General features: G+C 34.9%; 1 protein-coding gene across 2 annotated transcripts in view; it reads left to right on the top strand.

The window, feature by feature from the left end:
* NELL2 (neural EGFL like 2) overlaps positions 1–15,598 on the top strand; it is a 280,513-nt gene that overhangs the window by 236,829 nt on the left and 28,086 nt on the right. For both annotated transcript variants that reach the window (XM_043969238.1, XM_043969237.1), the window contains exon 15: positions 671–793. In XM_043969238.1, coding sequence (XP_043825173.1) covers positions 671–793 — 123 coding nt within the window. The remainder of the gene's footprint in view (positions 1–670; positions 794–15,598) is intronic.

Genomic DNA, 15,598 nt, shown 5'->3' on the forward strand with positions numbered 1-15,598 from the left:
GAGATCTTTGGATTTTGTTACATCTTTTAAGATATTCCATCTCTCAGCTGTAGGTGTTCTTATAGAATAGCAAAAGTTTGAATTTGGGATCTTCTTACAATTATTATGCAGGGTGATAATTTTTTTTTGAGCTACCATTTGGGGAAATCTGGAAATAGACTATATATCCATACTCATTCATGCATCTGAATGACTTTGAAGTCAAATACAGGGGTTACTTTTGAATTTGCCACATTACTAATCTTTAGCTTGCTGCCTACACTTTCTAGTTCTATCTCAGAAGTACTCTCTGTCTCAGAATACAAATTCTGCTTGGTGTAATGGTAAATGATATAACTCTTAGAACTATTCAAATGTAAAGTGAGGAGGCAGGGGATTTAAGAATCTTCAAGCAGAAACTGAATGATCACTTTTCAAGGTTATATATTTAGGAATTCCTGTTGGACTAGATAATCTCTGAAAACCCTTCTGAAATTTTATGGGTCTACAACTACTTAGTGATACTCCATTACATTCTTCATCCTCTCCTCTGAAGAAGGAATGTGTCATTTCAGTGACTGTGTTCTTTCACTGACACAGAATGGAAAATAATTTTTTAAAAGAAGTTTTATTACCTGGAAATGTTCTTCACACTCAGTCTTTAATGACAATTTAATTTTTACACTTTCAGAGCATGATGAATGTATCACAAATCAACACAACTGTGACAAAAATGCAGTATGCTTCAACACTGTTGGAGGGCACAATTGTGTATGTAACCCTGGCTATACAGGAAATGGAACCACATGTAAAGGTAAAGTAAAACACTAAGTATTTTAATTAGTTAATTTGAGAGTACTGCTGTAGAGTTTGTATGGCATACAAAACAGAGCTCACATAATATAAAATTTTGGTAATGACTCCTTGTTGACACTGTTCATATCTATTTAAGTATTGTAAGGGCCAAATCTAATATATGGAAAGTTAATTGGGTGACTCGCCAAAATATTGGGGTCCCAGAAATAATGAGGGACCTCTAGGTTCAAAGCTCCCTCCCCTCTGAACTGCCCTTTTAGATATTTCTCTCAAGCCAATAAGAAAGGAGCCTTACAGCTTCTTTTCCACAAAAGGATCAGATTTTATTACTTGGGAATTAATTAAACAACAAAGGTGAAATGAATAAAAATCAAAGTTAAGGAAGTAGGGAAAAAGAAATACAGACAAATTCTCCTAGCTCTAACCTAAATCTATACAATCCCCAGCCCAGCTCGTTTCCAATTAAGGTAATTCAAAGGAATTTGTGTTCACTCACCACACCTGGGACGTCTGCCATTGCTCCTGCCACCGGGAAGGGGGGGGGGGGGGAAGGAGGAGAGAGAGGGAGAGAGAGAGAGGGAGAGAGAGAGAGAGAGAGAGAGAGAGAGAGAGAGAGAGAGAGAGAGAGAGAGAGAGAGAGAGAGAGAGAGAGAGAGAGAGAGAGAGAGATCATTCTAGAAGTGGCTCAGCCTCCCCTCAGCAAGCGTTCAATCTTCCTTCCCCAAAAGGGGAGGTCCTTCAAAAACTGCCTATGGAGAGGTTTCTCCTTCTGACTTCGGTAGCAGACGTAACTTCAGGGTGGGCCAGGTGTTTCCCCTCCCAAATGAGTCAGCTAAACTTCAATAATTTTTACCATAGTATATACATATCTGAATTTTAGCTTTAAAACAAAACCAATTTTTTTTCTTTTTGATAGTATTTTATTTCTTCCAATTAAATATATAGTTTTCAACATTCTTTTGTGTGTGTGGGGGAGCAATGAGGGTTAAGTGACTTGCCCAGGGTCACACAGGTAGCAGGTGTTAAGTGTCTGAGGCCAGCTTTGAACTCAGGTACTCCTGAATCCAGGGCCTGTGCTTTATCCACCTGGCTGCCCCATTGACATTCATTTTTTTAAGATTTTGAGTTCCACATTTTTCTCCCTCCCTCCTCCCCAAGACAGCAAGTAATCTGAAAAAGGCTATATGTACAATCATTGAACTTATTTCCATATTAGTTATGTTGTGAGAGAAGAATCAGAACAAAAGGGAAAAACTACAAGAAAGAAGAAACAAACAAACAACAAAAGTGAAAATAGTATACTTTGATCTACATTCAGACTCCATAGTTCTTTTTCTGGATATGGAGAGCATTTTCCATCATGAGTCTTTTAGAACTGTCTTGGGCCATTGTATTGCTGAGAAGAGCTATCACAGTTGATCATTATACAATATTGCTGTTACTATGTACAATGTTCTCCTGCTTCTGCTCACTTCACTCAGCATCAGTTCATGTAAGTCTTTCCAGTTATAAAGCCAATATTTTAATCAAAGATGACTCATTTCAAATGACTAATCTTATCTCCCCTCAGAGTAGACTTGTCTTTATGAATGCCTTTCATTATAAATCCTGCAAATATAAAATTTGATTAATATCCAGGTACTCTAGACAGATTATATATATTATATATAGAATGTTTTTCATATATTCTGTGAAAACTCTAAAATAGACATTTTTCTGCATATAATTATAAATTATAAGCAAATTAGAACATCAGGGTAGAAAATGCTCTATTGATAAAAATAAAGTTTAGAAATTATTTTGAGTAAAATTGCATGCTTTTTCTTTTCAAATTGATTTGTAAACTATAGCTAGTTTTCCCTGTATTTCTGTAAGTTGAAAAATTGAGTATTATTTAATACATAAACAAGAAAAGGAATTGAGATTATGATTTTAATTAAAGTAATAGGGGCAGCTAGGTGGCGCAATGGATAAAGCACAGGCCCTGGATTCAGGAGGACCTGAGTTCAAATCTGGCCTCAGACACTTGACACTTACTAGCTATGTGACCCTGGGCAAGTCACTTAATCCCCATAGCCCTGCAAAAAAAAAAAAAAAGTAATATCTTTTTCTTTTTCCTGGGACTTCACTCAAGCAGGATCATATATGCTTAAAAAAACAATCAAAGTTATTATTCTTTAGGTAGAGATAGGAAAAAGTCAGAATTATAAAGCTGATAGATACTAGTTAATTCAGCATCCTAATCCCAAATACAAGTTATAAGTGATAATTTTTAGTAAATAATGGAAACAGTGGTTTTATTTTTTTACATAGAAATATAACATCAAAAAGAATGTATAAAAACAAATACTGAAGTATTTCTGGGAGATAGTTATTCAGTTTGAAGGTCGACCACAATGGTCAGGGGAGAAATCACCATTTCTTAATGACCCATTATTGGGGGCAAGATATTAGATAAAATACATAAGAAGCAGAAACTTTGGTCTCAGGTAGTTTAGAGTCCAGTGGAAGATTGAATTGAGTTAAATATGCTAAACACAAGTAACAAAACCATCTACACATATGGTAAATGCTATAGTGAAAATACTAGTGAGACTGGGAAGGGAGGTAAATTTTATTGTCATGGTTACTATAAAAAGTGTATCTATAGGGGCAGCTAGGTGGCGCAGTGGATAGAGCACCGGCCCTGGAGTCAGGAGTACCTGAGTTCAAATCCGGCCTCAGACACTTAACACACACTTACTAGCTGTGTGACCCTGGGCAAGTCACTTAACCCCAGTTGCCTCACTAAAAAAAAAAAAAAGTGTATCTATATTTCTTAAAAAGATATTGAAGCATTATCAGTATAGTTTCTGCTCCCAGGTATCAAAGTTGAACCTGATTAAAAAAAAAAAGTTGAACCTGCTTCAGAAGAAAGAGAGGCATGGAGTTTGGACAAGAAAAATGATGAGGACATTGCTGATGGAGAAGTGATAATGTGTGTAACAGTATGGCATTGAAAAATGACAAAGCAAGGCAGCTAGGTGACGAACTAGATAAAGCACTGGCCCTGAATTCAGGAGGACCTGAGTTCAAATCTGGTCTCAGACACTTGACACCTACTAGCTGTGTGACCCTAGGCAAGTCACTTAACCCTCATTGCCCCACAAAACCAAAAAAAGAAAAAGAAAAATGACAAAATAAATATGGGTAATTGAAAGGAAAACCGCCTCAATAAAATGGAGAGGTAAGACAATTAGGTAAGGGCAAATCTTGATGGAGCTCCTTAAAATACATTCTTAGGAGTTACAATGCAATATAAGAAATGAATAAGGATATTACAGAGTTTGGGGAAAATGAATGAATAATCAGGATGATTCTTTAATAATCATAGAATATCAAAACCTGAAGAGACATAAGAAGTAGTTTAATTCAACATATACCTGAGCAGTTGTCTCTTGTATATCTTACATACTGGTGGTCAATGAAAATCCAACTCTATTCAGCAAATATTTATCAAGCATTATACTATTCAAAGCACTGGGCTAAACTCTGGAGATGCAAATTGCAATTTGACAGAGACCTTGTACTCAAGATAATCTTAGGGTAAGAAGATATGTCAAAAGTAACTATCATAACAAAGAAGAGTGCAAAGTAGAAGTGCAACCAAAATACTATCAGACATTTTTACCTGACAGGAAGGGAGCAGGTCAGGAAATCATAGATTAGATAACATTTGCTTTCAGCCTTAATGGAAAGGTAGGGTGAGGTGAGAGAATTTATTATAGACATGACAGGCATGAGAAAAGCTACAGAGACAGCAAAGGGAAATACAAAAACTGGTGACAGAGAATAATACAGTTTATCTGAAATTATAGGACACATATGAAGGGAGTAATATGATGGAAAAGTAGGTCATAAGTGAATTGTAAGTGGCTTTGAATATATGATAAAGAATTTATAATTTATTTTGTGGGCAACAGAGAGCCACTGAATGTACCTGAGTGGAATAATTGATTTAGAACTGGAAGGGACCATAAATGTTATTTAATTTTGTCGCTTTATTTTACAAATGAGAAGCTAAGCATTAATTCCCTTAACATTATTGGCCTTTCATTCTTCCAAATGAATTGTTTTTTCTAGATTGACAAAATAATTCTCTAGTAGTTTGATTGTTATGGTACTGAATAAGTAAATTAATTTAGGTAGACTTGTCATTTTCATTATATTGTCTTGGTCTACCCAAGGACAATTAGTATTTTTCCACTTATTAGATCTGTCTTTATTTCTATGAAAAGTGTTTTGGTCATATAGTTCCTGGGTTTGTCTTGGCAGGCAGACTCCAAGTATTTTATATTTTCTTTCTTTTTTTAAAATTTATTTTATATTTTCTATAGTAATTTTAAATGGAATTCCACTTTCTGTCTCTTTTTGCTGAAATTTGTTGGTAATATATAGAAATGCTGATAATTTATGTGAGTTTATTTTATACCCTGCAACTTTGTTAAAGTTGTTGATTGTTTCAACTAGGTTTTTTTTCTTGTTGATTCTCTCGGGTTCTCTAATTATACCATCATATCATCTGCCAAGTATAATAGTTATCTTTTAACATTGCCTATTATTATTCCTTCAATATATTTTTCTTGACTTAGCATTATAACTAGAAATTCAATAAACAAAAGTTGAGAACTATCTTTACATGTAACGGAAAAAATAAAATACCTTATACATGAAAAAAAAAAAGAAATTCAGCACCAAGTACAATATTAAATAATAGTGGTGATAATGGACACCTTTTGCTTCACCCTTAATATTGTCAGAAAGACTTTTTGTTTATCTCCATTATAGATAGAGATTATAGATGTACTTGGCTTATATAACTAATTATCATTTGAAGGAAAGCTCCATTGTTTCCTTTGTTTTGTAGTGCTTTTGATTGAAGTAAGTGTTATATTAAGTCAAAAGCTTTTTTATATCTATTGAGAAAATCATTTCTGTTGTTTTTGTTATTGATAGTTTTCCTAATATTGAACCAGCTCTGCATTCCTGATTTAAATTCCACCTGGTCATGATGGATGATCTTAGTGATTTATTGCTATAATTTCCTTGCTAGTGTTTTATTTCAAATTTTTGCATCAATATTCATTAGAAAAATTGTTCTATAGATATTTTCTCTCTCTATTTTTGTTCTCCTGGTTTAGGCGTAAAAACCATATTTGTATTACAGAATGAATTTGGTAGCACTCCATTACCTTTTTTAAAAAAATAGTTCATATATTATTGGAATTGTGTTTTTTTCAGTGTTTGGTAGAATTAATTTGTGAATCCATCTCATCCTATGATTTCTTTTAGCAAGCTCACTGAGAGCTTGTTCAATTTCTTTTCTTCTTCTTCTTTTTTTTTTTGATGAGGCAATTGGGGTTAAGTGACTTGCCCAGGGTCACACAGCTAGTAAGTATCAAGTGTCTGAGGCCAGATTTGAACTGAAATCCTCTTGAATCCAGGGCTGGTGCTTTATCCACTGGGCTACCTAGCCGCCCCCTTAAAGATATTTTTCTAAGATATTTATATATTCTATTTCCTTTTCTATTAATCTGGACAATTTATATTTTAAAAATATTCATCCATTTAATTTAGATTATCAGATTCCTTGGCATATAATTGGGCAAAATAATCCCTAATAATTGCTTTAATTTCATCTTCTTGGTGGTACATTCACTCTTCAGTATTTCATAAAAGTATCAAAAGTATAAAGTATTTAAAAGTATAAAAGTATTTATGTTTTTATTTTCTTTTTTAATCAAATTATCCAATAATTATCTAATTTATAATTTTCTCATAACACCAATTTCTAGTTTTATTTATTAGTTTCACCTTTTTAAACTTTCAGTCTTTTTAATCTCTTTTTTGATTTTCAGGATTTCTATTTTGAAGTTTAAGTGGGAATTTAAATTTGTTCTTTTTCCAGTTTTTTAAAAAAATTGCATGCACAATTCATGGTCTGCTTTCTCTCTTTTTTATTGATATAAGCATGTAGAGATATAAATTTTAATTTAACTGCTGTTGTATCACACAAATGTTATTATGTTGCCATGATGTTGTCATTTTAAAAACTGAAATTATTGTTTTTATGATTTGTTCTTTGACCCATCCATTCTTTTGGATGAAACTATTCAGTTTCCAATTAATGTTTAATCTATGTTTCCAAGGTCCTTTACTGAATTTAATTTTTATTGCTTTATGCTCCAAAAAGGATACATTTAATACTGCTTTTCTGCATTTGGTTGTGAGGCTTTTGTGCCCTAATACATGGCCAATTTTTTTAATGTGCCATGTAAAGATGGGAAAAAGGGTATACCCCTATTTCTATTCAATTTTCTCCAGATGATTATCATATCTATTTTCTAAAATTCTATTCATCTACTTAACTTTTTTCTTATTAATTTTGTGGTAGATTTACCTAGTTGTAAGTGGGGAAAATTGAGGTCCCCCCAATACTATAGTTCTCTCCCCTGCCCCTGTCTATTTCCTCCTATAACTCCTTTAACTTTTCCTGTAAGAATTTGGATACATTGCTATCTGGTACATATAATTTTAGTATCAATATTATTTAATTGTCTGTGGTATATTTTAGCAAAATTTAGTTTCCTTGATTATCCCTTTTAATTAGGCCTGGTTTGGCTTTTGCTTTGTCTGAGAACATAAGTGTTGCCCATGCCTTCCCCCCCCCCCAATTGAAACATAATAGATTCTGTTCCAGAATCTTACTTTGACTCCATATGTCTATGTGGTTTCTAATCCATTCTTCTGTCTGCTTCCATTTCATGGGTGAGTTCATTCCATTGACATTCACAGTTATAATGACTGTTTTTTCCCTCCATATTTTCTTGGTTCCTTCTCTCTCCCTTTTTAAAAGTTTTTCTCCCTCCTCAAAAGCATGTCTTGTTTTTGATCACTATTTCCTTTAACCCACCCTCCCTTTTATCATGTACTACTTTCTCTTATCCCCTTCCTCTCCTACATTTTCCTCTTGGGTAAAATAGGTTTCTATATCCAACTGAGTATGAAAATATACATACATATATATGTATATATATAAATATATTCTTCACTCTTTGAACAAGTTCCAATGAGAGTGAAGTTTAAGTGTTGCCACTCCTTTCCATCTTCCCCTCCACTGTAAAAGCTCTCTTTTATGTTTGTTTCTTTTTTATGTGAGTTAATTCCTCCATTTTCCTCTCTATTCCCCCTTCTCCCAATCCTTTGTTACCCCTTCATTTTTTAAAAGATCATCTCAATATTATTAACTTTCATTCATATTCTCTTTTATGTAGACTCCTTTACTACTAATAATAAAATTCTTTTTTATTTAGAATTTTATTTTTTCCCAAATTACATGTAAAAACAAATTTTAACATCAGTTTTTAAAACTATGTGTTCCAAATTCTCTTCCTCCCTCCCTCCCTACATCCCATTTTAAGAACTCATGCAATTCAATATAAGTTATACATGTGCAGTCATGCAAAACACTTCCACATTAGTTAGGTTGTGAAAGAAAACAGACAAAAATACTTTAGAAAAAGGAACTAAAAAAATACACTTCAATCTGTATTCAGACATCATCAGTCCTTTCTCTGGAGATGGATTTCATTTTTCATAAGTCCTTCAGAGTTGTCTTAGATCATTGTATTGCTGAAAGTAACTTAAATCATTCACAGCTGATCATCTTACAATATTGCTGTTACTTTGTATACATTACATTTCACTTTGCATCAGCTCATGTAAGTCTTTCCAGGTTTTTCTGAGAGCATCCTGCTGATCATTTCTTATAGCACAATAGTGTTCCATCATAATTTCATCCCACAATTTGTTCAGCAATTTCCCAATTGATGGGCATCTCCCCAATTTCAAAATCAACTTTTTGTTTTTTGTCTCTTTTTGGATACTGACATAGCAGTGGTATTACTGGGTCAAAGAGGATACATGGTTTTATAGCCCTTTGGCCATAGTTCCAAATTGCTCTACAGAATGTTTGAATCAGTTTACAACTTCACCAAGAGTGCATTAATGTCTCATTTTTCCCATATCCCCTACAACATTTGTTATTTTCCTCTGCTGTCCTATTACCCAATACAATAGGTATGAGGTAGTACCCCAGAATTATCCTGACCTGCATCTCTCTAATCAATAATGAGTTAGAGCATTTTTTTTTCCAATATGGCTATAGGTAGCTTTGGTTAGACAACTTGAAAACTTCATATCTTTTGATTATCTATTAATTGGGGAATGTCTCATATTTTTGTTGTTGTTGTTGTTGTTGTTTTTGTTGTTTTTTTGCGGGGCAATGGGGGCTAAGTCACTTGCCCAGGGTCACACAGCTAGTAAGTGTCAAGTGTCTGAGGCTGGATTTCAACTCAGGTACTCCTGAATCCAGGGCCGGTGCTTTATCCACTGCGCCACCTAGCTGCCGAATGGCTCATATTTTAACAAATATGACTCAGTTCTCTATGTGTGTGTGAAATGAGGCCTGTCAGAAAAACTTGCTTCAATTTTTTTTTCACAGTTACTATTGCTAACTGTATTTCCCTCCATCCTATTCACTCCCCATGACATTTACTCTGTTTTCTATCTTATTTCACCCTGTCTCTCCTCAAAAATGTTTTGCTTCTGACTGTCCCCTCTCCCAATCTACCCTCCCTTCTATCACCTCCACCCACCCCTGTCATCCCCTTCCCCTCCTACTTTCCTGCAAGGTAAGATAGATTACTATACTCAATTGAGTGTGTATGTTATTCCCTCTTTGAGCCAATTCTGATGAGAATAAGGTTCACTCATTCCCCAGTACACCCCCCCATCTTCTCCTCCATAGTATAAGCTTTTCTTTTGTTTCTTTTATGTGAGATACTTTAACCCATTCCACCTCCCCCCTTCCCTTTCTCCCAGTGAATTCCTCTCACCCCTTAATTTTATTTTTAAAGATATCATCCCTTCATATTCAACTCACACCTATGCCCTCTGTCTAAATATACTCCATCCAACTGCCCTAATAATGAGAAAGTTATTTTTTTAAGTTTATTTGTTTGTTTGTTTGTTTGTTTATTTATTTTGGTGAGGCAATTGGGGTTAAGTGACTTGCCCAGGGTCACACAGCAGGGTCACCCAGCGTCTGAGGCTGAGTTTGAACTCAGGTACTTCTGATTCTCATTGGGGCAGCCACCTAGCTGCCCCAATGAGAAAGTTCTTATGAGTTACAAGTATCATCTTCCCATGTAGGAATGTAAACTGTTTAACCTTTTAATATCCCTTATGATTTCTTTTTCCTGTTTACCTTTTTATGCTTCTCTAGGTTCTTATATTTGAAAGTCAAATTTTCTATTCAGCTCAGGTCTTTTTTTTAATTATAAAAGTATTTTACTATTTTCCAGTTACATGTAGTTTTCAACATTTATTTTTATAAGATTTCTAGTTCCAAATTTTTCTCCCTGCCTCCCCTCCTTCCCCCCTCCCCAAGACAGCAAGTAATCTGATAGAGGTTATGTGTGTACAATCACATTAAACATATTTCTGCATTAGTCTTGCTGTGAAAGAAGAATCAGAACAAAAAAGAAAAACCTCATAAAAGAAAAACAACAGCACCAAAAACAAAAGAAATTGTATGGTTCAATCTGCATCCATATTCCACAGTTCTTTTTTTCTAGATTTGGAGAGTATTTTCCATCATGAGTCCTTTGGAACTATCTTGTATTTCAGCTCAGGTCTTTTCATCAAGAATGCCTAAAAGTCCTCTCTTTCATTGAATTCCCATTGTCCCACTAAAGGGTCATAGTTTTGCTGGATAGGTGATTCTTGATTATAATCCCAAATTCTTTGTCCTCTGGAATATTATATTCCAAGCCCTCTGATCCTTTAATATAGAAGCTGCTAGATCTTGTATTATCCTGACTGTAGCTCCACAGTACTTGAATTGTTTCTAGCTGCTTGCAATATTTTCTCCTTGACCTGAGAGCTCTGGAATTTGGCTATAATGTTCCTGGAAGTTTAGAATCTCTTTCCGGAGGTTATCAGTGGATTCTTTCTATTTCTATTTTACCTTCTGGTTCTAGAATATCAGGACAATTTTCCCTGACAATTTCTTGGAAGATGATGTCTAGGCTCCTTTTTTGATCATGTCTTTCAGGTTGTACAATAATTTTCTTTTTTTTTTCTTTTTCATTTCTTTTCTTATTTTTGCTGGGTAATGAGGGTTAAGTGACTTTCCCAGGATCACACAACTAGTAAGTGTCAAGTCTCTGAAGCCGGACTTGAACTCAGGTCCTCCTGAATCCAGGCCTGGTGCTTTATCCACTGTACCACATAGTTTCCTCCCAGTACAATAATTTTCAAATTATCTCTCCTGGATCTATTTTACAGGTCAGTTGTTATTCCAGTGAGATGTTTCACATTGCCTTCTATTTTTTTTTTCATTCTTTTGGTTTTCCTTTATTGTTTCTTGATTTCTCATAAAATCATTAGCTTCCATCTGCTCAGTCCTAATTTTTAAGGAATTATATTCTTCAGAGAGCTTTTGTACTTCCTTTTCCAATTGGCCAATTTGTCTTTTCAAGCTGTTGACTTTTTTATGATTTTCTTGCATCACTCTCATTTCTTTTTCCATCTTCTCTTACTTTATTTTCAAAGTCCTTTTTGAGCCCTTCTATGGCGTAAGACCAATTCATATTTTTCTTGGAAGCTTTGATTGTAGTAGCTTTGGCTTTGTTATCTTTTTCTGAGGGTGTATTTTGATCTTCCTTGTCACCATAGAAACTTTCTAGGGTCAGCATTTTTTTTCTGTTTTCTCATTTTTCCAGCCTATTTCTTGACTTTCAACTCTGTTATTAAAGTGAGGCACTGCTTCCAGAGTGGAGGGTGTACTGTCCCAAGCTTCAGGAAGTTTGAGCAGCTGTTTCTAGGAATTTGTAAGTCCTTAGTTCTTCAAAGGTGGCATGATTTAAGACAACTGAGTTCCACCTCAGCACCAGCAGAGACCCTTGTAATTTCTCCCAGGCCAACTGCTCAACCCTCTCACTGTCCAAGGGCTGAGTTCCAGAAGCAGCTGCTCCCACAGCTGATTAAAAGGCTCCCAAGTCCTGCTTCTCTGGGGCTGGGGCTGTGCTGGGGTTGGGGCTGTGCTGGCATGGCCTAAACTCCACTCTCACCCTGGTATAACATACCTTTCCTGCCAACCTTCTAAGTTGTCTTTGACTGGAAAATTATTTCGTCCTGTCTTTTTGTGGGTTCTGCTTCTCCAGGAATTGTCTTATGGCACTTTTAAGGTATTTGGAGGAGTCTTGGGGAGAGCTCAGGCAAGTCACTGCCTTTCCTCTGCCATCTTGGCTCTGCCCCCAGTGATAAAGTTCTTAGGAGTTATATGTATCATCCAAGTCCCTTATGATTTCTCTTTCAGATTTACCTTTTTATGCTTTTCTTGAATATTTTTGAATGTTAAATTACCTGGTCTTTTCATCAGAAATATTTGAGAGTCTTTTATGTAATTCAATGACCATCTTGTCCCTAAAGGACAGGGTAGGTTATTCTTCATTGTAATCCTAGCTCCTTTGCCTTCCAGAACAAAATACCCTCTGCTTCTTCTTTTTCTTTTTTTTTGGGGGGGGGTGGGACAATGAGGGTTAAGTGACTTGCCCAGGGTCACACAGCTAGTAAGTGTCAAGTGTCTGAGGCTGGATTTCAACTCAGGTACTCCTGAATCCAGGGCTAGTGCTTTATCCACTGTGCCACCTAGCGGCCCCTCCCCCTGCTTCTTTAATGTAGAAGCCAATAAATCTTATAAGATCCTTACTGTGGCCCCATGATATGTAAATGGTACCTTTCTGGCTCCTTGCAATATTTTCTCTTTGAGCTGAGAGATCCAAAATTTGACCATAATATTCCTGGGAATTTTTATTTTGGGATCTCTTTCATGAGGTACTTGGTAGATTCTTTCCATTTCTGTTTTACCCTCAGGTTTTAAGATATTACGGTATAATTTATAATTTATTCAAATAGGATTATACATGCATAGTCATGCAAAACATTTCCACATTAGCCTTGTTGCAAAAGAAAACAGACTCAAAAAAAGAATAAAATAGTAAAAAAGTATGCTTCAGTCTGCATTCATACACTACCAGTTCTTTCTGTGAAAGTGGATAACATTTTTTGTCATAAATACTTTAGAACTGTTTTGGAGAATAGTATTGCTGAGAATAGCTAAGTTATTCACAGTTGATTATCCTACAATATTGATGTTATTGTGTACAATATTCTCTTGGTTCTACTACTCCCTTTCATTTTGCATTAATTCATGTAAGTCTTCCCAGGTTTTTCTGAAAGCATTCTGTTCCTCTTTGCTTATAGTACAATAGCATTCCATCACAATCATATATCATAACTTGTTCAGCCATTCCCCAATTAATAGGCATCCCTTCGATTTCCAATTCTTTGCCACCACAAGAATAGCTATGAGTATTTTTGTATATATAGGTCTTTTCTATGGGTGGATCAAAGGGCATACAGATTTTTATAGCATTTGGGCACAGTTCCAAATTACTCTTTAGAATGGTTGTATCAGTTCACAACTCTACCAACAGTGCATTAGTGTCCCCATTTTTCCATGTCCCCTCCAACAGCTGCCATTTTCCATTTATGTTATATCTGATAGGTGTGATGTGGTACCTCAAGTTGTTTTAATTTGTATTTCTCTAATTTCTCTAATAGGGACTAAGAGTATTTTTAATATGACTCTAGATAGACTTGATTTCTTCTGAAAACTTCCTGTTAATATTCTTTTACTATCAATTGACTCATTCTTATAAATTCGACTCAGTTTTCTACATATTTTAGAAATAAGATCTTCATCACAGACATTTGCTATTAAAATTTCCCCAATTTCCTGCTTTCCTTCTAATCTTGGCTGTATTGTATGTCCTGGAATGCTCTTTGTCTCTTCTTTGGTCATAAATTCTTTCCTTATACATAAATCTGACAGGTAAAATATTCCATGCTCCCCTAATTTATTTATTTATTTATTTTTGGTGAGGCAATGAGGGTTAAGTGACTTGCCCTGGGTCACACAGCTAGTAAATGTCAAGTGACTGAGGCCAGATTTGAACTCAGGTCCTCCTGAATCCAGGGCCAGTGCTTTATCCACTGCACCACCTAGCTACCCCCAATTTAGTTATAATATCACAATTTATGTTTAAATTAGGGACCCATTTTGACCTTATCTCAGTATACAGGGCAAGATGTTGGTCTATAAATAGTTTTTGCCAAACTGCTTTTCACTTTTTCCAGCAATTATTGTCAAATAGTGATTTCTTGTCTCCAAATCTTGGGGACACTATCAATCACTATCAAACACTAGATTACTATGGTCATTTACTACTGTGCGTGGTGTACCTAATCTATTCCACTGATCGACCACTCTATTTCTTAGCCAGTATCAGATTGTGTTGATGATTACTGCTTTGTCATTTATTTTGATCTCTGTTACTACTAAGCCACATTCCTTCACGTTTGGGGGTGAGGCAATTGGGGTTAAGTGACTTGCCCAGGGTCACACAGCTAGTAAGTGTTAAGTTTCTGTGGCCGGATTTGAACTCAGGTCTTCCTGACTCCAGGGCTGGTGCTCTATCCACTGTGCTGCCTAGCTTCCCTGATTCCTTCACATTAAAAAAAAAATGATTCCCTTGATATTCTTGACCTTTTGTTCTTCCATATTAATTTCATTTTTATTTTTCTAGGTCTCTAAAATATTTTTGAGTAATTTGATTGGTATGGAACTGAATAAGTTAATTTAGATAGATTTGTCATTTTTATGATATTGGTTCAGTCTACCCATGAATAATTAATATTTATCCAATTGTTTAGATTTAACTTTTTGTGATATGTTTTGTAATTGCGTTCATGTAGTCCTTGGGTATGTCTTGGCAGGTAGACTCCCAAGTATTTTATATTGTCTGCAATTATTTTAAATTGCATTTCTCTTTCTCTCTCTTCCTGCTGGATTTTGTTAAGATGTAGAAATGCTTATGATTTATGTAGGTTTATTTGATATCCTGCAACTTTGCTGAAGGTGTTAGTTTTTTTGTTGATTCTCTAGGATTCCCCTAAGAATGCCATTGTGTTGTCTGCAAACTGTCTCTTCATTGCCTATTTTAATTCCTTCAATTTATTTTCTTGACTTAATGCTATAGCTAGCATTTCTGGAACAATATTGAATAATAGTGGTGGAAATTGTAATCCTTACATCCCAATCTTACTGGGAAGGCTTCTAGCTTATCCCCAATACAGATAAGGCTTGCTGGTAGTTTTAGATAGATACTACTTATAAGGGAAACAACTTTTATTCTTATGCTTTCTGGTGTTTTTAACTGGTATAAGTATTGTATTTGGTCAAAAGATTTTCTGCTCTATTGAGATAATCATATGATTTTGTTGCTTTTGTTATTGATATGATCAATTATGCTGATAGTTGTCTTTAATATTGAACCAGGCCTTCATTCCTGATTTAAATTACATGTTTGTTTATAATGTTTTGCTGTAATCTTCTTGCTAGAATTTTATTTTAAGTTTTTGCATGAATATTCATTAGGGATATTAGTTTTCTTTCTTTTTGCTCTTCTGGTTTTAGTTATCAGCAACATATTTGTGTTGTAAAATGAATTTGAGGACTTCATTGCCTATTTTTCCAAATTGTTTATTGAATATTAGAATTAACTGTTCATCAAATGTTTGGTAGAATTCACTTGTGAATCTATCTTGTCAAGGGGATTTTTTCTTAGTGAGCCCA

Source organism: Dromiciops gliroides, chromosome 5, assembly GCF_019393635.1.
Source record: "Dromiciops gliroides isolate mDroGli1 chromosome 5, mDroGli1.pri, whole genome shotgun sequence".
NCBI lineage: Eukaryota > Metazoa > Chordata > Mammalia > Microbiotheria > Microbiotheriidae > Dromiciops > Dromiciops gliroides.